Here is a 25,167-nt window from a genome sequence, read left to right as displayed (position 1 = left end):
CTGGTACGAAGTGGTAGCGATCGCTGAGGCCTGCATATTTCCAAAGTTTGGACTCTTCTGCCTTCTTTGCCGTACTGCCAGGAGCAGAGGCAGAGGAGGTGATGGACAGCGGTGAGAACGAGTCGGAGCATGTGGCGTCCCACATGAGGCTTTTGCCACCCTTGAATGGAAAGATGATGATGCCATCCGGCCTTTTGCCGTCGCCCCGGTCGAGGCCGAAGGGTTCAAGGATGCAATGTAGGCCGGATGCATCGAACGCACGCTTCACGGTGTCGTTGAGGGCGGCATGACATGGGAGACGACCACCACTCCGATGATAGGACAGTGAGTGTAGGCCAAAGTTATCGCCTGATGATCCACAACGGCATGTGTGAGGCTCGCACACTTTGAGGCCGAGTCTCGTCGCCACTCTGATACGGAGGCTATCATTGTCAAGGAGACAACCGAGGGAAGAAGAAGGGAGTGCGTGAAGCCAGGTGCCGCTGTATGGTTGGCCGGAGGAGTTAAACACCAGTGTTGTCTTTGTTATTATTATTCATTAAAATTCCAAAAAGCATAAACGTCAGATCTTGAAATATCAGTATGCCAGTTGCTGCAACGGTGTTCAAAAACAATGGAAACTGCCCAAGGGCTTGATGCCAAAATGACTGTACTTTGTTTACGTGTTTATGTAGAATACAATTTACGTTTTCATGACATTAAACTAAATGGTGAGTTGCTTATTTTTTTAGAGAAATCCTGTTGATACTTTGTTTGAATTCTTTGTTGTGCTATTTTTAAAAATTGACTTTTCTTTTTCAGGTGTTTATTGACCGATTTAGGTACAATGCAAACAGAGCTGCTCAAGTCCAAAGTAAACTGAAACTGTTGGAGAAGTTGTAAGTTTATGACCCTGATTTGAATTTTACTGTATGAATCTTGTGGGTTTTGTCATGATTGATTCTAAAAATCCCTACTCTTCAAAAGAGAACAAGATTTAGTTGTAACTTGGGAGTATTGGAAAGGGAGTGTTTTAAAATTAATGCTGTTTTTAGAATTTTTTTGCTTGAATAAGAAAACAATTTAATTTTGAATGTAGTTGTTGTTACATCCCCATTGACACAATTTCATTCATTTAGGAGGCAGGCTGGCAACCCACGCTAATAGGAATACGACATCCCAGCAGAAAGATTGAGACACTCGATAAAGATTTTCTTCCCGCTCAGAAATCAAACTCAGGTCTCCGGTATATGACATTAAAAACCACTACACCACAGACACTGGTACTAAGAAATAGCTAGACTTATGAGTTGCTTGGTGAAATGGATGTACTGTGGAGCTCGCTTAACTCTTTTTATATCAGCCATGGCCTAGGCTTGTGACTACAATGGTTTTGTCTATCTAAAATCTGAGCGTAGGTGGTGATCGGTGGTTATAGATGCAAATAGTTGTCAGAGATATGTCATTTTTACACCAGTGGAAAGGTTGGAAGATATACAATCAATATATGAAAAAAAATATTGCTTTCAAAGGGAAGTAGTTATAGCCTAATTTGAAATTGAAAGAGTCGGAAGGGAAATTTTTTTTTTTTTTTTAATCTCAAAAAGTGAACTTTGAAGCCATGTATCAGGCAAAGAGGCGGTTGTATTATATAAATTTCATATTATGAGTAGCACATTCATTCCCTAAAAGACAAAAATAAGAATGATGAAATTCCTTCCGGTATTAGGGTTTTTATGTTAAATTTCATAAAGGCACTGTTTTCAAGAAAATAAAAATGAGAGCATGGCGCACCAGCAGTGGAATTTTAATTGCAGCTGGAAGTTCCCTGCTGAGCACTTTATCACGTCGGGGTCACAGGGTTCAGCTTCCTGTCGCTGCCCTGGCTGGGCTGACTTAATTTTTTGTACTTCTCAACTTTTCAAGTTTTAGATGTAGTCTTCTACTTATGACTCATACCATGAGCGATTCACCAAAATGTGAAAAACACCATGTGAAATATTGACTAGAAAGGTTTATTGATGTAGTTCTGAACTCAAAGGTAGAAACCATATCTTCCATACAAAAAACACATGGAGAAAAGGGTGAAAGAAAAATGTCAAGACAATGACAAAAATATCATTTAGTAAGGGATTTTTTTTCCAATGATAGAATAAAGTAATCCTGTTATATTTATTTTTGTACACACTCCTAGCAAGTACTTTGCTGGAATGCAAAAACAACTCCTGGTTAAATGCATATGTTATGACCATATTGGACATAATCTCCACCTCTCATGGCATTGTAACACACGTAAAACAATACATACGGAAGTTTTTCTTCACAATTAAAAAAAGAGCTATAATCAAATGCTTTCCATGAAAGTGTTAAGTTGACGATAGAACATAACTCAGTAATATAAGTTCTTGTGAAACCAGTCCCTGAATCTTTTAGAATGGGATTGAATTCATGTAAAACTCGTAGCGTTACATGTGTTACATCAAAAGTTATGTATGTCACATTCATACAAAATATGCAAATCTTCAAAGTAATGATAGAAATGGGCAAAGAAAAGAAGTTTGCAACTCTGAAGCATACCACAATGGAACAAACTGAAGTTTAAAGCTGAAATTTAAACTGACCTGAGACCAAAAGAATCATAGTACAGTAAATTTCATCTCTCGTTCCAAGGAACTTTTAGGTTTCTGTAAAATTTGACATGGCATTCACCTTCACACTTTTCCCTGTCACTTCTCTTTGGTATTCTTTCTCATCACAACTCACAAGGGCCCAATCCCTTATACTGACCATACAGTCATCATTTCCAGATGGGTCACTTGCATTCCCAAACCCCTTTAAGTCATACACTTTGTATAGGACATCTCGTTTGTTGTGCTTTTCAGAGTATTTTGCTAGGGGTCCTCTTGTTTTAATTGTAGTGTTAATCTCATTCTGGAACACAGATGGAGATACTCGCAACTGAGAATCCACACTTTAATGGAACCGGGAAAGAATATTATGCTCGCATGGCTTCTTACCAATGTGGGATTCTGTGGAAACGAGCAGGTTGATCTCCTGGCTAAAGAATCCTTGTCTTTTCCGTTGGGGTCAACGAAGAACAACCTTCCACGGAGACTTTAATGATAAAGTTTTAAACTACTACTCCAGTCAGTTTCAGAAACACTGGAATGAACTACAAAACAACAAACTCTACAGTATCATGCCCAAACTGGGCCCACGAAAACTTTCAGGCTTCTCCAGAAGAGAAGAAGTAATTTTTACTCGATTGGGTATTGGACATACCTCCCTAACACACAAGTACCTCTTGCATGGATATGAGAAACAAAATGTTTGGACTTTGGAGAGACTGAAAGAAAGTATTTTAAATGTAGAAATTTGAAAGATCTGTTCTCCATCGTTGATCCCAACAGAATCCTAGATTTTATAAAGGCCACTGGCCTTTTACAGTGAAATGTAAATATTACAGTTTTTTCAGTTCAAATATACACATAACAAATTCAAAGACCGCATAGAAAGACCAAATTACGCCTAGCAAATCCAAATATACAAATGACGTCATAAAAAGTCCTAATACAACAATAGCACGTTTAAATGTAAACATAGAAATCTCAGATGTAACACATAGCAAATTCAAATGCCACATAACAAGTTCAAATGTAAATATGCTTGAACTAGAGTAAAAGGAGGCTAAGTGGATGGTTGGCGGGTGCTCCTGTGTGCTTTGCTTCTTCTTTACTATCTTACATCTATCATCCTGATCTCTCCTCCTTTTTTGTGTCTGTTACTCTCTTGTAACACCTCTAATCTTCGGCACTTATATGACCTTATTGTGTTGCAAGTGCCGTAAAACTCTTACTAAAACTAAAAAGGAGGCTAAAAGTATAAGAAGTATATAGAAGGGTTTGGGTTTTTATGGCCTCGAAAAAGTTAGACAAGCTGTGTGGTGACACAAGGAAGAAATCATGTGAGACGAAACTAATAGTTGAATTATGTTAAAAACCGAAAATAAACCCACATGTTCAAACCAAAAGGAATGGTATGATACTAATTAAAAAAACTGTTGGTATATTATAGAACTAACTGAGTGAAATCTAAAGCCAAGTTTACTTTTATTTACTAACTTATTGTTGCACGACAAAACGCTGTGGCTTATAAGCTTGCATTGATCTGAAGGCTGCTGCCATTTTCACTATAGTCACAGCTTGACTTTTTTGCTCCATCGTCTGGGCAAGTGTGACCATCCTTTGTTGATGAGTCAGCTGAGTGAGCATTTGGTCTTTTGCTTCACCGAGCCACGGTTTCAAATCGTATTTCCAAATTCACAAGCGTTCTCGTACTCGTAGATGTTAAGAAAAGGTGTGTTGGGGGGTAGATATTTCTTCCCCAATCTATTGATGAGTTGCCATTTAAAGCCTGCCTTTGTGCACGAGCATTGTTACATACAAAGCATACTTCGTTGTGGGGATTGTTGGACCAGTTTCTTAGATGGATGGGTTGAAACGAAAGCTGCCATTCCCTCTACTTGAAAGTCGTGAAAGACCAGGCCACCCTCGTCACTGACAGCAAATTAGGCCCCTGTGGCATCGTACAGTTCGGTCCCCTTCGACCCTGCATTACTCGAAAAAAGCATTGACCACTCTGTGCTCTTCATCGGTTTTTCTTCGTCAACAGCTTGCTACCAGCCTCATCGATGAAGGCAAATTCATACCGCTAAATGTTCTGCATCAGCCATGCTGCATATTGATGTCTAGTTGCTTCAGTCCTATCTGAATGTTTTTCTTCGGGAGTATCCTTGGGATTTTTTAAATGGTGATCAATTCACCTTAAAATTAAACTGCTTATGATTGTCGTCAACTCAGTTTGAGCACATTACAATGCTTTTCACGCTGAATAATCTTTGTGGAGGATATTTGCTTTTGCTATTTGGCATTTGAACTTGCTATTGCGTTACATTTGGATTTGCTATTTGTACATTTGAACTTGTTACGCACAATCGTGCACTAAAATTTCCTATTGAACATTTGAACTTTCTATGTGGCGTGAAACTTTCTATGTGGCATTTGAACTTGCTATGTGGCATTTGTATTTCCTATGTGGCGTTTGTATTTCCTATGTGTACATTTGATCTGAAAAAACTATATTATTTCAATTAAATGTAAATTGTTATTTTTTAGGATTGAAATTTTTAACCATTTAATCTGATTATTGTCCAAAACCAAGCCGTTCTGTGAACTGTTGTGAATGCATCATATCACCTTATGCAGTTGTGAGAGCCATTATAAAACTCTTTTCTAAACTAAACTAAAGACAATGAAATCAAAGAAACCCGCTTCTTTTTTAGCATTGTACAATTTTTTTTTTACTTATTTTTTTTTTGGCTCAACACCTTTTATGTCCTTTTAAAAACTCGTTTCTGTGTGGATCTTACCAAAAATGTTCAAGCTTGGGAGGACCCCAAACTTTGGCAACCATTTTCTCGCTAATTTTACCTCTCATACCTGGCGGCCCCTACCTCCTTCAATTGCAAATATATTGACTTCTGTTAAGACAGATGGGGGTTTTTTTCACGAAATGCAAGACAAGTGAACAAACTTTAAGAGATGATATTGATAATTTTATATGCCTTAAAATTAACAAGCACCTGATACCTCCGCATCGTGACATGCTTTTGACACTTTTCATCTCTCCTCAATCACTGTCATTGCATCCATTTTCTAAAATAATACTTCACAAATTATGTTCTTCTTCAGTCTACGCAGAGGGCTACTATCATTGCTCAGCCCAGCCTCATCAGCTGGATTTGAAATTGCCTTCAAAAACAAGAAGAAACCTCTGTGAAAGCAATCTCAAACTGCCAATACGACCCTATGTTTTGATTTAAATTTAGTTCCCCTCTGTTCCTAGATTTTATATCAACTTTTATTCTCATAAAAAATATAAACTGGGGTTTATACAATATATACAAGTCATTTTCCGACCCCACTGCTTAACACCGATATATTGCTGTGTGGTCAAAATGGCAATGCTTCATCCAACAATATATCAGTGTATTAAACTGAAATCTGTGGGACTGCCTGATTTTCTTATGTTTAGCGGGTTTTTGGTTTAGGGGGGTTGATCAAATCGAAGTAAAATTTTGGGGGTTATATTTTCCTTCTGTTAATTGCTATTTTCATATAAAACCTTCAGTTTAACTCTTTTTATCCTGGCCGTGCCCCCGCTGACTCTGTCCCCGTCCTGGGGCTGCCGCGCAATATGAGTTAGAATTCAGTGTGTATATTTCAAAGTGGTCTATCTCTTATGTTTACTCTTACGTTTTAAGGAAATTTGGCAGTTGTTAGAAATTGAATGTAGTTTTTGTGAATGTATGTGGTTAGGAATTACACCAATTGCAGAATGTAGATTTTGAGGTGTATTCCACCTTCCAACTTGACCCTGATTGCCATGCCCATGACGTCCCATTGGATTTATGGATCTAGCCCTACCCATCGATACAGCATGATTCCAGTACTGACCCCTTCACCGTGATCTGAATCGCTATTAGATGAGTCTAAATCCTGTTTGTTATCATCCACAATGGAATTTACAGCCCTTGATTCAGAGTCACTTTCATCAAATTAGTATCATTCCCCCTCACAACCCAGTGCCACTTCAAAAAGTACTTCGTTGGTCGTGAACGTGTGTTTTCGAGACAACTTTCAAGCTTCTACACCAATCAAAAACAAAGAAACTGCTGTTCATTGGAATTTTAAAATATTCAGACTGAGTTAGCATCGCCGTATTTGCGTATTTTGGTAATTACAAGCAGAACTAGCTTCTTTTGACGTGAGCGTATCGCTGTTCCGGGTATACTCGTAGCCCAGACTGGTCTTCGTTATGAGTATACTCGTAGCCCGGATAAAAAACATAGGTACGTTGTAATTACATCTATCATTTTAGCTTTGGGTTATTTTTGAGGAAGGCTGAAGGAAAGCAATACTATCATCTTGTTTAGGTGTGTGTTGGGGGCGGGGGATGGAGGGTTACATGAACAGACCAGTGGGTATCCATATCATTTGAAAAAAAAAAATCATTGGTTTGTAGTATGTCCTTTGTTGGTATATAAAATGTTATCTGCTCTGTTTTCCCTTTGTCACATGAAGCTGCTTTGCTCAAAATACAACAGGAAGTTGTTTTGTTAAGAGATGATAATGTTTGCCATTTCTGTTTCAACAGACCTGAGCTGAAACCAGTGGAAAAGGAGACTGAAGTGGTAATAAAGTAAGTTTTATTGTTGTTTCACAACTAGGTTTAACTCTTTATCTCCAAGGGGAGTAAATCCACCATGCAGGGGCCCTTTTTTTTTGTATGAAATCTTAAAGTGACATATACTTCACCAAATTGGTCATGAAGTCGAAACAAGTGAACTTATATATTGATAATATTTCATATTGTGAATGAACAACCAGTAAAAGAGAGCTGTTTTCGGAAATTGGCGAAAAGTAATTTGATGTTGAAGCCGTAAAGGAATGTGCCAGAGCCACTGCATTGCGGTTCACCAGCGCAGCGGTTCCGACCGCGAGCTGCTGGGTACGGCTTGACTGAGACAAGGAGTTAAAGTGTGTGATTTTATTGTTGAACAGGGTGACGGCAAAGAAAAGGTCTGCCTCTAAAACCAAATAAATCTAATGGTTTTCATAAATTTAAATCAGTACTTTGGAATCTGAAAATGTAACTATGCAAACAGGGTATGTCAAAGTTTAAAATGAATAACTTTTTCGAAAAAAGAAATGAAAACATAAAAATTTATACCTAAAATTTGTAACACATGCACAATGAAATGCCTGAACGCTACACTTTTTCATCGGTTATTCAGTAAAAGTTTTTACACTAACATTTAACTTTAAACAGGGCTGCCTAAATCTACCGATTTTTCCAGTAGATACCGATTTTGGGCCTGTTCTACCGACATACCGATAAGGTGTCAAAACTACCGGATTTTCGATGGGTGCCGAGAGAATAAACAGAAAAAAAAACCATTCTGCAGTGCTTCCATTCTTCTTTGTTTTTACGGAAATCCGTACATTCCGAATGTTCCGTACTTGCCGCATCATCATATCATTATCAACTCCATGCGTTGAGAGAGAGAGAGAGAGCAGCAGCACTTGCCTCCGTAACTTGTCAGATATTTACGGCAACTCTCGGCAATAAGTTGTTTTAGAAACTGCCAGATTGCGCATTTCGTACACTTGACCATTGTCTATCTGTGCTGTTCGGTCAGCAATAGTTTTTTCACATGCATATCGGCTGAAATCTGTCTACTCACAATAGATAATCTTCGTCCTTCTTTTCATTCATTCTTTCTTTCTATCTTCAGTTTTTGCTGCGGCTGGAAAATCTGTGCATTTAATTCATTTATCCAGGAAACAGAATTGTGAATATAGAAGGAAAATCAGTATCGAAGCAAAACATTCTAAAATCTGTCTTGGTCTAGAGAATTGGTCAGTACCAAAAAAGGATTCTACGCCAGGGGACTGCAGGAATTTATTACCCGGGAATCTGAAGAAAAAAAATCGCAAAATGCACAAAGTCCTCGAAACCAAATCTGAAAAGCCTTCTGAGTTCCATATTTTAGTGGTCGCGTTTGTGATATTACGTTCGGCTTTCCCCAGTCCGAGAGTACGTTTCGCGTGAATGAGCGGCTATGGCGGCAGGCGGAAGTGTAGGTGTAATACTGAAATTTTCCATTGGGAAAATCAAAATCTGCTTTCGCTACCGCTCAGATAATTGTCCAATGATAGTTCGTTGACGTTAGATTTACAGTTAATAAAAATTTGTAACCTGCAGTTTGTGCGAAAAAAGCACAGTGTATCCATAAACATTAAATCGATATTCTCACTGATGTCACTATAATGACCAAAAAAGGGAGAAAAAGAAAACACGCGTCCTCCAATTTCTAGATTGTCGTCATCGTGACTGGTCAATGAACCTGTGAGAGTTCGTGAGTACGGCTTGAGCAAGGGACCGGCCGGTGGTTGTTGGGGAAAGCCTAATCAAAGTTAATTCAAAGTAGGTGTGTTGCAGGGCGTCAGAATTGAGGGGAGGTGTTTGATGCCTTAAAGTCTACGGCAGCAGTAAAAGGCTGCGGTGCAAGAAACTGATGCTAAAATGAAAACGATAAGTGGAAGTGGTTTTGACCTTCGACAATCGAGTGCGTAAATGTGGGAACATTTGAGCACAGGTGTGATGATTGTATCTTCAAGGTTGGTGTTTCCGGATTTGTCAGTGATGACAAATTGAATAGGTGCAATGAGAAAATGCCATTTTCAACCCTCAGAAAGCTCTATGTTGGATGCCTATGCATCATGATGGCTTGTTGCTGATTAAATACTGGTACTGTGATTTAGCAGTTTGAAAAAAATCAATACTTAGTCCATGATGCAGTGGTTCACTGATTGCCAGGTTTTCAGCATCGCTACATCCCACACTCTCACAGTCCTTCCAGCTCCGGCTCTATCGGTACACGCTCTCTTTTATTTTCACTTTTTGCTCTGCCGTGAGCCTAACTATAAAGGTTTTATAAATAAGTTTTGTCTTGCATTTGCATGCTTTTTAAAATCCTTGATTGCTGAAACCAAACATGGTTTTGGCAGTTGATGTTCTTCTTGCCTCTCCTCAGGCCCAGATCAGGATTCATTTTGTATTTTTAGGGTAAAACTCGTTAAAATGAATTGTCTGTCATACCTAAGTCACGAAGGACTTATCAGTGTTCTATGCTAGTGTCGGGAAAATTATTTTTTAATTTAGTTCTATTGGTATTTCAAGGGGTTTTGAAGTCAGTTTGGCAATCACCCTGAACTCAATTCCAGATTCAATACTGAATGATAGGTGCCTTGAACGATAATCCATAAAATCTTTTTTTTTTTTTAAAACAACCTCGCCTCCTTTCATACACACTGTTTATCGTAACTTGTGCACACCCATACACCCCCTTCCTTCCCCATGCACATATATGGACACATGCGAGAGCATGACAACATGCACACACAACACACACACACACACACACACACAAACATGCACAAATAAGTTTTCAAAATATAATTACCCAATATCACGGAAAGCAAGCGCGTTCGATGGGGCAACGATCATCTTTTTTTTTCTTCTTTGTCTTTGTACTACCTGATTTTGGGCCAATCTACCTGAAAATGACCCTGAATCTACCTTAAATGGGAACTTTGAGGTAGGCAGCCCTGTTTAAAGTTTAAGTAAAAATTCAAATCAAAGTGATAAATTTATATGGGCACTCATTTTTAAAAGCTGCAAATCACTTGTGTACATGAGTGCTGGCCGATATAGCCAATTTGATTTGCAATGTTCTCTTTCAACTTAGGCAGTTCAGTGAAAATTTCAAATTGCTTGGATATTTTCAAAAATAGGCTTTAAAATGGTTTTTCCTTCCAGATAATCATGCTTTTTTAATTGTGTAATCATCTTTAGTTGTTCCAAAGTTATGAACATTTTCGTTATGGAAATTTTGCCTTCATTTGGTCCATTTTTTGCACTGATTTTTGTGTCAGAATTAGGATGCAGTTTAGACGAAAATGTAATTATATTCCGATTACCATTTAACAGATTTACATGTATTATATATAACATTTTAGCAAATTTCAAATGCTATTACGATAAATAAATTAAAAACATTGGTCTCTAATTTAACACAAAAGAAACATACAAAAAATGAGTCATTATCCAGAACTTAAAATTTACTTTTAATCTCTGTAATTTCTTATTCTTCACATTAATCAGATCACTTTATTATGTGTAAGAATGTTCTAAAAATTGACAAGAGCGTATTTGACTATGTGTGTAATTAACTAGTAAACCAGTCTCTTCAAAAACCATTTCTTGTTTCTTGTCTAACAGTGCCTATATCTTTTGTGTTCCATCTTTTAAAGGTCTACAAACTGTCAATAATATCTATAAAAATTGTGGTAAGCTGTATACTGATTTGTCCTCTAGCAAACCAGGCTTTTGACACAATAAACAGCAGTGAGTATTGGCTTGATTTATCAGTCCTAAAAGGGGATCGAACCTTGTGCATAGCCAATGATCTCATTACAAAAACATCTTTACATGAAATAATTTTATCTCAACCAATAAATATCTTTATCTTCTCTCTGCATCAGTTTCGAAACTGTTTTCTCTCTGTCCTGAAGAATGTTGTTTTCTGGGCTTGTGACATTTTAACACCTCGCCAATAATATATTTTTATATCTCTTTGAGGGGAGTAAAATGGTCATTTACAGAAAACAATGTAATGGTGACCATTTTTTGCCTGGAATAGTTTGCATCGGGACTAAAATATGAAGAGTTCATGGGAAAAACAGGCATAGTTTGTGAGGGCGTCAATTTTAAAAGCTTGGAGACTCATAACTTCATACAGACTTCAACTTAAGGACCACTTGCAAACACCCTGAGTGGTCTTCTTAGGTCGGCTGCACGTGGGCGTTCTTGGACTGATCCAGTGGCTTGATGGTGCTGCCTCAAGCGGACAATGACAGAGTGTGACGTTGCAAGCCTTCTGGCAACTTCTCATGCTCCAACGCCATCCTGCAGCCATGCCATAGCTGTGGCACGATCAAAGTCTCTCAGCTTCCGTCTTGGTAGCATGTTGATGCGATACTGGAATTTGCGCAAACGGGGGCTAATGTTGTCACAAAGTGAGCACAGTTCAAGAACGTACGTCCGGTTATGACATGCATCAGACAGTTTAACTGAGGAGTGTCCATGATATCTCGCAAAAGTCGATAAAAAACAGCAAATTTGGCTAAAATTCCCTGAGGATTTCCGTGCTGCATGTGGTGGTTTAGGAAGCTTTGCTGTACAGTAGTCTCCGCCTAAACGCACGGTGCTCGGGAGGGCTCCTTAGCGTGTGTTTATACGGAGCGTGGGTTTACATGAACCTTAGCAAAGGGAGGAAGGCACACTGTCATCTCCTTGCCTTGTTATTCTAGTGACCTCCTTTTGGGGTGGGGGTCACTTTGGGCCGATAATGTGACGACACGTGACGGTTTTGTAAAAGATTCCCCGACTGTGGTTAAGACTGCAAAGGCGTTGAATGGGTCCGTGTGTGTGGCTGTGAGGGGGGGGGGGGGGGGCAGAAGGGCAGACTCGATGTATTGAATGCACCATAAAATGTCGGGAACCGATAGCTTAAAAAAAAATTGTTGGTGATAGTCATAGAGACGACGGCTCTGCTATGTGGCTTTCCAAGCAACCACCCCCGACTGTAAATTCATGAATGAGAATTCACACGTGTTGCGCATCATAGGCTTAGGTCTAAGTAAACATTAGCCAACAAGCAGTCACTCAAACACCAGTCAGAAACCTTCTCTCTAAGAGATGCATTTCCAGTGACCAATCAAATAACGATTCAGTCCCCCAACCCCCCAACATTTTACCGACCAGTCGAGGACCTATGTGTCTGGAAAGTTGGGTGTGAAAACGTTGTCCATCACTCTCTTTGTTTGGCGTAAGGGGCAGTCTCGCCTAATATCCGTTTTTCTTGGCTTGTCTTATGCAAGCTGTGCAGATCGTACAGTAGTCGTAGTGACAATTTCCCTTGGTCAAGCTTTACCTGTCAGCGTGTTTCGCAGATCGGAGCGTGCGTTTAGAAGGGGTGACCGTGCGTTTGTACATCTAAATTATATAGTAAAAAAACCCGTCGGATGATGAAAGCGTGCATTTGAGCGGAGCATGCTTTTGTATGGCGTGCGTTTAGGCAGAGACTGCTGCACGCATTGGTAACCCATTAACACTTTCAGAGCAAAAAATTTTGAAACATTCCGTGCTGTCTTTTTTTTTCGGATTAAAAAAAAATCATGACTGTCTGTCGAGGTGGTCCTTGACTTATGTGGAGGTCTGTATTATTTGTTTGACTGATAGTTTACTGTTATGTTTGTTGAATGGGAATTCTAACAATAATAATCAACCAAAAGTTGAACAGAAATACTGTTGTGAGTCAACAAGCATTCAAAATTGATACCCTCATGATTTTCAGTTTGTGGCTTCCTGTTTTTCCCATGGACTCCTCATATGTTGAGCTGAAATAGACATGGCAGACCACACCCATTTTGTCATCAATCATCTGCACTTCCTAAAATCCCCTCTCTTCTGAATGTGTATGCCTGAGTTTCTGTGTGTCAACTGCTAAATATACCCTGCTGTTTGGTGAGCAGAAGAGTGACAGTAATCAGGCTCAGGCCTATTAAGGTAAAATGGGAAGATTTCAAGCAATCTGTTTAAAGACTACAGGGGAAAAAACAACAGTCTCAATTTTTGTGATTTTTGAAAATTTTCTTTTAAAGTTCAGGACTTCTTGCCCTGAAGAAGTACCAAAATTTCTCCGTTTATTTTGTTTAAAGTCCATGTCATTTTTGTCCCTTTTAAATGGTGGATGCAGGTGGTTTGAAGGCACTACTGGTAGGTCCTACTTCTTTACGTTTCCTGTTTTGTTTCTGTCTGTCTGTCTGTCTTACTTTTTCCCACCACTAAATGACCATTATTGTGTCAATGTGCTTCTCTTTACTCAAACAAACAAGCAAATGGTAGGCACTCGTTATGTTAAACCATAGTAACTCCCCCCGAGGCAATGCAACTGACTGAAGTGTCTTTAGGCCATTCCCAAGGGGGGGACATTAATATTTTCTTAAGCACAGTAGAATTGTAAATGGGCTGATTCATCAATGTCATGCTCATAACTGTACCTCAACTGCAACAGGGAACTGCTGCTTTTTCTTTCCCAATTTTTACTAATTGTCATTTTTCCTCTACTTCTTTTGTATGTTTGTCACACTCTTGTGACCGCTATTTCCGGGGGTGGGTGGTTGGCAGGTGCTCTGATGTGGTTTGCTTCTTCTTTCCTATCAAACATCTATCGTCCTTATCTCCCCTCCTTCTTTTTTATGTTTGTTACTCTCTTGTAACACCTCTAATCTTCTGGCGCTCATATGACCTTAAACAGTTGCGAGCGCCGTAAAACCTCTACTAAAACAAACAACTATTTTCCGGGTGCCTTAATAGTCGAAGCAGACTTTGTGCTGTTGAAGCTAGAGAGGTGAGCAGAGTAAGTCTGATTCCCTGTAAGGACTTCTCTGTTGACATCCACCCCTTGGCGCTCATATGACCTTATGCAGTTGGGAGCGCTGTAAAAACTCTGCCAAAACCAAAACTGAAAAACTAAAGTAATAGTGCATATCCAGTATAGCCCTGAATAATTGCAAATGTGACTCCTCTGTTTCCTCCTGCAAAGTCTTCATTTGTTAAGTGGACTCCATTGTAATAATTGTATTCTAACTGAATGTTGTTTCAGGTTCCAAGACTGCGACAAACTCTCTCCTCCTATCCTCCAGCTGGATGACATGACTTTCTACTACAGCAAGGAAAAAATTCTCTTCAACAAAGTTTGCGTGAATGCCAACATGGACTCAAGGATATGTATAGTAAGTTCATCCTTCCTAGTCGGAAGAAGATTCTGTGTTTGTGTTGGGGGTGGGGGGGTTAATACATGGAGATCTCTCTAATGGTGAAAAAGTAAGCGGAGTTGTTGATGTGTGACAGTCTCTGTTATATCTTGTCTCTTCATCTTTTCTTCCTAGTGAAAATGCTCAGTTGACTACTGGGCCAAACATATGCTAAAGTTTTGCAGGTTTTACTTTATCTGATCTATGACAAGGAATGAGGATGCGTTTCTGTGTATTAATTTGTCTCATACTTTACAAAAAATTTGCTTTCGGCTTAAAAGTAATTTGGGGATACTGAATTCGAAAATGATATTCGTTTTTGAAATTTAGGTCCAATTTTTAAAATATAGTTTGAAGTCGTTTTTCCTTATGTGAAATGTGAGACTGTGTGTTGGAATCAGGTGCTTGTCAAAATAATGAAATCAAACCGGCATTTTTCTGGTCATTTGACCTTTTTTTTTTCAAATTTTCTTTTTTTTAACTCTACACCTTTTACATCCTTTTAGAAATGTATTTCTGTGTGTATTTTACCGAAGAACGTTTATTTATGGCAATAAAAAAGTAAATTTCCAGTTTCCGAGGACACTCAAGCTTTGGAAGTCACCAGACTTTTGACCATTTTCTCGCTTATTTTGCCTCTCATACCAGGCGGACTCCACCTCCTTCAATTGCAAATGTCTCGACTTTGATTCAAAATCGATTGGTACTTTTTTCACCAAACATTCAATCACTTTTCTGCTTGTGGCTATTAAACATCATTCCACTGGTGGCCTTTAGATAGTGGATCATTTTGTGATGAAAAGTTACTTTGGTGTTTTCTTTAGGAAGACACATTACCACCCCACCCCTATTGGAAAACGGGGTGCTGGATTGCAGGATTTCAGAAACTGGTAATAACTCCAGAGGGCGATATTTTATTTAGTGCCTTTGTCTTTCTGCTAGGGTGCGGTATCCAGCACATCCCAGGTTGACCCTAAAAGGCAGTGTTGAAACATCTTGCCTCTTAAATTGTGTCACGACGCCGTGGAATCAGGTGCTTATCAATTTTTGGCATTTGGAGTTATTGGTTTCATCTGAAAGCTGATTTTTTTGCCTTGCGTCCTATGAAATAAATATCCGTTTATCTTGAATAGAACTCAAGATATTTACGACATGACGTCACTTTTCGCCCAATTCTGTTACCTTAAGTCAGTGTGACTCAGCAGCCTGCCGGAGCTCCCCGGCTCGGGGTCACGGGTTTAATGAGCCCTGAAGCGATTTTGCCGCTGTTGGTTAAGAAGTTCTCATTTTTGTCTACGTTTGAAACGATATAACTTCTTCCCCATTCCACACAGCAAACCATTACGCGCATGTTCTAAAAGCTCAATGTCTTGAGATTTAATCTGCGTTAGAATGGTTAATTTCTGTGCCTTAATTTTTGTGCTGGATAAGTGTTTGTAGAGTACCCAATTTGTCCTATTTTAGTTACATACTTATGAATATATTATTGTTTATTTTGAAAAGGCACGACAGATCTCTCCAAAATCTGTGTTAAACTGACTACGAATATCACGTCTTTTACCATGAGAAATCTTAAATCTGCGCTAGTAGTAATAGTCAAGTTATAAGAGAAAAAATATGCGCATCTGCATTTTTGAACTAAAGACATTCAGCGTTAGCTCTTGTTCTACCATTAAACAAGAGAAAGTTACTCTGCGTTTGTTCATGAATCATGCTGTGTCTGTGGCAGCCTGCATACAGTTGTATGAAAGATATACTGAGATTTTTTAAAAACACAAAAGTGTGTTAATACATGGGTAGAGATGAACTTATTGTATGGCATAAAAGTAATGACTGCTAACATTCATTCTTAGTTTTTGTGTCGGACATATGCACGGGCACTTATGAATGTGAAGAAATCAGAACATTGTCAGTTATTGCAAATTGTTATAGAAACGAAAATAAAAGCTGGAAAAGCCTGGTGCTGATTCAGTGTCACTGGAAAGCTAGAAATTATTCTAATACAATCACGAGAAGTCATCCCTGTTATTCAGTCAACTTACAAAACCTTGATCTAGCATTTTAAGAAAAATAAGCAATAATTTATGGAGCGTTACTGATTGATAGTATACTGTTCGTGTATTTGTTGTAGATGTAATCTGGCACTAAAATAGGTTTGCACTTTTTCATAGAGAGACGTCAGGGTAATTTTGATAAACTTTAGAGAAAATATGCGAATATTCTCGATTATATTAGACACATACAGTTGTATTTGGAGGAATTACTTTATAGTGAATTGTGCCCAGATGGATAAAGTTGCAAAATTACAGCTTCCTATTATACGCACAGATACCATCTTTTCTGGGTATCTGCACCAATGCAATGTCGAGTGGCGTCGGTAGCCTAGTGGTTAGGCTACTTTAGTGTTGATAGGGGCGTTAAACCTATACCATTTAATTTTAATACTATGTCGTTCATGTTTGAAAATTCGACAGTTTTTGTCTTGCTTTTTATTTTATATTGATTTTTTTCATTCACACTTGTACAAAAATTTTTACAATTTAGCATTGCTGACTTCAGTGCGTCTAACAAAATAACCAGACAAGTTACAATGTCTGTTGTTTCTTGGGTCTCAAGAGCAAAAATGCGTGCTTTGGGTGCATTAAATGATGAATACCATAAATAAAAGGATACGCCTAAAACTGTATGTTGAAAAGTACCTAATATGAAGTCAGCCCAGACCGAGCGGCGACAGGGAGCTGACCTCTGTGACCCCGACGTGATAAGGCACTCGGCGGGGAGCCCCCCCGCTACAACTAAAATTCCTCTACCGGTGCGCCGTGGCGAATGAAGGTAGTGAGGTCGCCTGGTTTCATTGGTGAAATTAGCGAGAAAATGGCCCCCTAATTTTGGAAACTCCAAATAGGTAAAAAGTCTTTGAAAACTGAAAAATGACATGTTTTGTGCCTTTAACATTTTCCACCCACGCAGCGGGTAGAGCGCGCAACACTTGTTCCCACGGACCATGATACAAGTGCGGTACACGCTATATCACTCCGGCTTCCCGTGAGGGCAAAGTGTTAACCAATGTTTTTCAGTAAAATTCACATGGAAATGTGTTTTTATGTGGACATAAAAGAGGTTAAGCCAAAAATTAAATTTTTTTAACAAATTTCTAAACTGGTATAAAAATGTCTGTTTCTCCGGTTTAATTATTTTGACGAGCGCCTGATTTCACCACGCTGGCTGCTTCTCAATTTCTATTGCGTTGATAGGCATGTAAAGCATTTAAATTCATTACAGCTGATAAGAAGGGAGTGTGTGGGTGGTTGGTGGAGGGCACCAGTAGTAGGTCCTTCTTTACTTTCCCTTTGTTGTTTATGTCTGTCTGTCTTACTTTTTCCCACTACTAAATGACTATTATTGTGTCGATGTGCTTCTCTGTATTCAAAAGAGGCGAGTGGCGTTTGCTGTTATAATGTGGCGTCGGTGGCTTAGTGGTTAAGCTCTCGGACTCGCAACCTTGAGGTCGTGGGTTCGAATCCCGTCAGAGGCCCGACGTTGTGTCCTTGGGAAAGGCACTTCGCACAAATTTTCCTCACTTCACCCGGGTGGAAATGGGTACTCGGCTATAGACAGTGAACGATCTTGTCAGTTTGATAGTGTTTGAGCGCGTGAAATCCGCAGCTTGCACTATATGCTTCCGCGGAAGCCGAGTATGTTTCTGAGTGTTCTCAGAGGGTCTGCTGGGGTAATAATGGTTGTAAAGCGCATAGAGCATGCTCTTGAGCATGGATATGCGCTATATAAATGCAATTATTATTATTATAAATGTGTCCACCCCGGTCATAATCAGTCATAAAACACAAAGTGCTATTTGGAGCTACGAGACTCTAAAGGCTAAAAAGTGACAGCGCTCAGTGTTTTTTTTTTTTATTGGCATAACGACAGATCATCGTGTTTGAGGCGATAAAATATTGATTTGTAATGATCTCACAGTCTTGAAAAAAAATTGGCTCCATTTCTATGTAATAGTGATATGTACACTGTTAAAATGTGGAGATGTTTAGGGCACTCGGTACTCTTTTATTATCTGTCAAGCATGGGGTTGCAGCCAGTTAGCGAATTTAGCAATATTCTATTATATATTAAATTAAAACAGCTTCCATTTTCTTAACAATTGACTGAGAGGTAGAAGTAGGGTACCAAAATTCACAGGAGACACTTGCCTTTCATATGGAACAGATAATTTGACATACAGCTGCTTTGAAAATTCAGTTTCTGGTACCTAGTAGGGCCTACAATGCTAACATGTTGTTGCTTTTGAAGTGAAGACCATTCTCGTTAAAATTTTGTTTTTTCCATAAGCTTTTTTTCTGTGAAAGAATAGTTTTCTACTTCTGTGTGTTGCCTTGTAGTGGCATAGCCAAGATAACTTCAAAATTTCAAGTCTTTATCTAAATTCTAAGACCCTAGTTGCTATGGAAGCATGTTGCTCAACTTCAGAGCCCGTTTTCTCCTTTTCAAGTTGCATACTTAAAAGCTCCATATTTTCCTCAGATATTGTCTCATTTACCTCATTATTTTTCCAAATTGTAGTGAAATGGTGATAGTTTTTGGAAATTATGGAGTTTTTGAAATTTCCTTCATATGACTGATTTTGACAGGGAGGGTCATTAATATGATCGAGTGAGTGATGGTGAAAGATATATGTTACTTTGTACTTAATAATAAAAGCTATGACAGCCCCTTGTCTGCAGGAGGTGAAACCCCTCCAATGATGAAGTGTTTCACATAGACCCCAACCCTCTGGAATCCATGTGTGAGATCTACTTTGGTGTATCTTCCTCTTCTCCTTCCTTCATCCTTTCTTCTTCTATCTCTTCTTCCACCACTGATCTCATTAGCAGCAAAACTAGAGGTCATCCAACCCAGGAAGTGGGCGCCTCATTGACCGTGAGGTGAGATCAGTCTGTGGACTGTCCCTCACTAGTACACCTCTTTGGCCCAGGTTTTTCCTCTTAGACAGGAGGGTGGCAAGGCCCATGCCACTCAATCGGTGTTGGGAGCTGAAGCCCACTTCAGTCCCTGGGTCAATCCTGACTGGAGGGTCCCGTACACTCTCGTGGAGAGTATGACTCAGGGGGTAGCCCTGGCACAACTCTGGTAATCAGAGCGATGTGCCCCTAACCAAGGAAGAAGTTGACTTACAGCTGTCCACACACAGCAACGCACGCACAAACACCAACACATGTAAAGCAGAATACAAAAAAAACTTTTATAGAAAAATACCCCAGTGTGGAGCTAATCTTCACAGGTGGCTCTAAATCGGACTCCATTATGGACACACCAGAGGAGACTCCATCCGAAAGCCTCCTTTTTCTCTGCGGAGGCCACATGGCATTGAACTCCGTAGAAAATTCCCCTAACACATCTTTCCTTATCCTTTCTGACTCTCTGTCTTGCATCACCTCACTTACAAATTTCACTCTCATACACCCAAAAATAGTTAGGTTACTAAGTTACAACGAAAAATACACGCTTTGACTGAAACTGGGTAAAGTATTGTGTTTGCATGGCTACCTAGCCATGTGGGCATCCGAGAAAACGAGGAGGTGGATTTCCTGGCGAAGGAATTCTTGTCCCTTCTGTTGGGATCAACGACCAACACTCTCCCACAGACTGACTTTAAAAATAAAGTAAAAAACTGCACTACATTCTGTGGGAGACACATTGGGAGAAACAAATAAACAATAAACTTCACAACATCATGCCCAAACTGGGTCCACGAGATGAAGTCATTTTTACTCGATTACGTATCGGACACACCTCTCCTACAGGGAGATGAAAAACCGTTCTTTGTCAGGTGCAACACAGATTTCTCCATTTGATACCTCTCAACTGAATGTCCAGACTTAAGAGAGACCCGAAGGAAGTATTTTTAATGTTCTCCATCATTAATCTTAACAGAATTTTTGATTTTATATAGGCCTTTACAATAAATTGTGAATAGCGTTATTAATAATAACTTTTGTATACCACGAATTTATAACATTTTAATACAGTGGAACACGGATTCAACGAGCTCGGATTCAACGACAACTCGGATTCAACGAGATGAGATAGATTCCCCGTTTTTTTCTTCTTTAAAATCAATAAAAAATAACCTGGATTCAACGAGCACTGAAATCAGCGAGCTCGGATTCAACGAGGTCACTTCCAGGGTGAACAGTCCCCGCAGATGTGGCTTCGCTCATTTTTCTCCCAGAACGAACTTTATCTATTCGCGGAAACCATCCATTGCACCTGCATCGGGAACCATTATTCATTTAGCCGATTGCATGCGACCAATCAGCGGCCTTTTTACATACCAACACATGTGTTGTTGGCATGTGCACGTGTCTACTCTGGCGTGTATCGCGGTCGGATGGGCGGCCTGCACACATGTGGCTGTGTGCGCATGTCGGGGAGGGGAGGGGGCACTTGCGGTACGGGCGTAGAACGTCGCGTATACAAACGCATCAGTCTTTTTTTTTTCCTTCGGCAACTGATCATTATTACAATAATAAGCTAGTCTTGACGTAGATCAACATAATGAATTGTGCGCTGGTTTATGGAATCAAAAGTTGCCGTATGCTAGGCTCTACACAGCAACACAACGTTTTGGTAAACAATCGAGATGACACAGGCGTGTATAATTGAACGATTCGGTCTTTTTTTTTTAAACACAGCTCATAATATGCAGGCATTTCACGCTCAACTTGTGATTTCTCTTTATACATTACTTGCTCAGTGCCTGTAATTATCTACACAAAACCTCCTGTTTGCTATAGCGAACACTTGGATGCAACAAGATTTTAGGTCAGGCCCGGCGACCTAGTTGAATCGGAGTTCCACTGTAGAAATGTTGACCAGAATCAAGCCGTGCTGTGAACTGTTTTGAATGCAACCAACTCATGTTTTGCGCGCTCATATGACCATATGCAGTTGCGAGCGCCATAAAACTCTTAATAAACTAAAGCTTTGACAAAAAAACACGAAAAGCACTTGACTCGTGTGATCTACCACTGAATGTCCTCATGAAAGAGGTCTAGTTAAGTTAGGTCACACAAAAAATTAATGCTTGACTTTCCTTCTTTCAGATTTGATTAAAGATGTGTTTTTGTCCTCCCTTTCCTTCCCCCCTCCTCCTCCTCCTCCTCTCTTCCCTCCATCCTCCCACCCTACTCAAGGTGGGAGACAATGGAGCAGGAAAGACAACCTTGCTGAAGCTACTTCTGGCTGAGCTGGAGCCATGCAGCGGTCACCGCCATGCCCACAGGAACCTACGCATTGGATACTTTAGTCAGCACCATGTGGACCAGCTGGACATGGGGGTGCACTCTGTGCAGCTGTTAGCCAACAGGTTCCCAGGTATATGTTATATGTTACTGAAGTTTGTATTTGTTTGCTTCTCTGTGTGGTGATTATTGTTGTTGTTAAAATAAATTTTGAGTAAATTTTTAATGTCCTCCAGATGTTCACTGATCAACTTCGTATTACTTTGCTGACCAGTCATTTGACATCGTAGTATGTCTAGCACATTCTCACAGTTCGGCGTCATTATAGAACAATGATACTGCATTGTGATAGTAAATTTCTTTGTCCAACTGGATAATTGAATGTATTATGGCGGCACATAGTCTTCCTTCTTAATTTTTTTGTGACTTGATGTTTCGATCAACTATAACATTGTCTGGCAGATTCGATCTGTCCTTGTCTCTTCTTGGTGATATGAAACAACAATTCCTTTTTTCCCTTCAACTTGAGCATTTTATTAAGTACGACTGGTGCTCCACAAAGACTAGCATTACGTCTCCTGAGAGTGTTTGTGATACAGTCTTGTCAGATTGCTATATTTCTTACGTAAAAGTTTGATTTTGGCTGCAATGATCTGACCACATTGACATCATTATGGATCCCTTTAGTAGCGCTGGAAGTATTTTGCAATAAGCAAAATTTAAGTCAAACTCGGGTCAAAAGATGATACAACAAAGACATCTCTTGGAGACCAAACCTTGATTCCGAATAAACCAGTTTTAAATCAAGCTATTGAAAATGTGTGCTTGAATAACGTATCTGATTTGGACATTGACTGTGATGTATTTAAAATTTTGGCCAACTTCAAATATTTCACCCCAGCTGAAACACTGGTAGACATCGCAAAACACAATAGCTACATCTCTTGCCAAAAACTCATCCCAAGCAAACTACAACACCACCTTTCAAAACATCAAAACTAAAAGCGAACAACAACACCTAAACTTCCACTCAACTCAAACAACACTGAAACCTACCATGCAGACTTCACATTAGACGAACTAACATCGTGCATCTCGGACCTGGGCAATACAGCCCCAGGACCGGATGACATCCACAACCAGATCATCAGACACCTACCCACAGAAACACTTACACTCCTACTAGACATATACAACGACTTGTGGCGGTCGCACTCCTTTCCGGAGTCTTGGTCAATACCCAAACCAAACAAAGACCACACAAAATGCTAGACCCAGTGCAAAACCAAGGACTCCGCCTCGCTCTGGGGGCTTTCCGCACTTCTCCGGTGGAGAGCCTCCAGGCCGAGGCAAACATACCATCACTCACACTCAGATGCACACAACTTGCACTACAATACGCAATTAAACAGAGCTTAACACCAGAGAACCCAGCACACAACTGCATTTTTAAAACAAACCCAGAAACCATAAACAAATTCCAAAACAATGAAAGACTCATCAAACCCTTCGGCCTCAGAATCCTTGAGGACCTCAAAAACATACACTTTCCCAAACAAAACATCCAACAATTTCTTTTCCCTGACCTCCCTCCATGGCACCTCACCAAAGCAAAAGTAGACTTACAGCTGACCACACACAACAAAGCAAGCACAAACACCAAAACATTTAAAGCAGAATACAAAAAACTTATAGAAAAATACCCCGGTTTGGAGTTTATCTTCACAGAAAAAAAAAGACAATGATGTGGGCGCCGCTGCCCTATCTTCAAACAGTCCACACCAGGGGAGACTCCATCCTGAAGCCTCCATTTTCTCTGCGGAGGCCACTGCCATTGACATGACACTGGACTCCATAGAAAATCTCCTAATGAATCTTTCTTTATCCTTTCTGACTCTCTGTCTTGCATCACCTCACTCACAAACTACACTCTCCTAAACCCCAAAATAGTTATGCTACAACAGAAAATACACACCTTAGCTGAAACGGAAAAATATCGTGTTCGCATGGATATCTAGCCATGTGGGCATCCGAGGAAACGAGCAGCTAGATGATCTGGCGAAGAAATCCTTATATCCTTTCTGTTGGGATCAACGACGAACACTCTCCCACAGACTGACTTTAAAATATAAAGTCAAAAAGTACACTTCCAGTCTGTGGGAGAGTCATTAGAAAAAACAAACTAATAACAAACTACACAACATTAGACCCAAACTGGGACCGCGAAATCCTTCGGGCCTCTCCAGAAGAGATGAAGTTATTTTTACTGGATTACACATCGGGCACACGGCCCTAACACACAAACACCTCCTTCAGGGAGAAGAGAAGCCACTCTGTGTCGGATGCGACGCCGATTTTACCGTTAGAACCGAATGTCTAGACTTCGGAGAGACCCGAAGGAAATACTTTAAATGCTAAAATTTGCACGACATTTTTTCCATTGTTGATCCCAACAGAATTTTGGATTTTATAAAGGCCATTTGCCTTTATAGAAAGTTATGAAATTTTAGTGTCATTTAGAAAGTTGTTTTAAATTTAAATCTAAAATCTATTTACTCTTGATTTTTTAGTGTTTTTACAATTTTAAATAGAAATATTGACCAGTATCATGCCAAGAAATAAACTGTTGAGAAAAAAAACAAATTATTTCACGCGCTCATATGACCTTATGCAGTTGCGAGCGCTGTAAAACCCCATACTAAACTAAACCAAAAACTAGACCCTCAAAAAAACAGCCTCCAAGAAAAGCATGACTATCCAAACAGCCCACATCGGACAATTGCATCTCCCCTTGACACTGTGTGGTATAAGAGGACAGAAAGAGTGATAAGTAAAAGTACTGACCTTTTAAAACTTTACTTGTTTTTCTGCAGGTCAAGGACAGGAAGTCTACCGCAATCAGCTAGGCTCATTTGGAGTGTCTGGTGACCTTGCACTCCGACCAGTCTCAAGTCTCAGTGGGGGGCAAAAGAGCCGAGTGGCGTTTGCTGTTATGAGTATGACCAAGTGAGTGATGAAAGCAAATTTTGTTGGTTACTTTGCGCATGATAATGGAAGATGTGTCAAACAAAATAAGAATTTCATGCATATATCTGCCTTTCATATATTTGTCCAATGAGATGAGAAGTATAATTTTGTGAGATCACTATAAATGCTTCACTTTAACTCTCTCTGTACCCCACACTGATATATATGTGTTGAGCAGTGCCGTCAGAAAACTAACTCATATAACACCAATTCATGTTTTGATATAACTGGAGGTTGTCATAAAATTTAGAAACAACCCAAAACAAAATTTATATAAAAACATAGCATCTTATTGACAGTTTACGAGAGAAAACCGATTGCTTTCAAGGAGGTTGTGTGGGAAAGCCGACATGGCTGGACTGAGCGGTGATATTAGAACTCTGTGTCGAGTAAAGAAA

The 25,167-nt window shown here is 39.6% G+C and overlaps 1 protein-coding gene across 1 annotated transcript in view; it reads left to right on the top strand.

Annotated features, from left to right (window-relative positions):
* LOC101858629 (ATP-binding cassette sub-family F member 3) overlaps positions 1-25,167 on the top strand; it is a 119,855-nt gene that overhangs the window by 79,402 nt on the left and 15,286 nt on the right. Inside the window, exons 13-17 of the mRNA XM_005098954.3 lie at positions 802-878; positions 7,195-7,239; positions 14,333-14,462; positions 21,695-21,875; positions 24,616-24,748. Of these exons, the coding sequence (XP_005099011.1) occupies positions 802-878; positions 7,195-7,239; positions 14,333-14,462; positions 21,695-21,875; positions 24,616-24,748 (566 nt within the window). The remainder of the gene's footprint in view (positions 1-801; positions 879-7,194; positions 7,240-14,332; positions 14,463-21,694; positions 21,876-24,615; positions 24,749-25,167) is intronic.

The sequence above is a fragment of the Aplysia californica genome, unplaced genomic scaffold (assembly GCF_000002075.1).
Source record: "Aplysia californica isolate F4 #8 unplaced genomic scaffold, AplCal3.0 scaffold00198, whole genome shotgun sequence".
In the NCBI taxonomy this organism is placed as follows: Eukaryota; Metazoa; Mollusca; class Gastropoda; order Aplysiida; family Aplysiidae; genus Aplysia; species Aplysia californica.
This window is presented reverse-complemented; position numbering and strand designations above follow the sequence as displayed.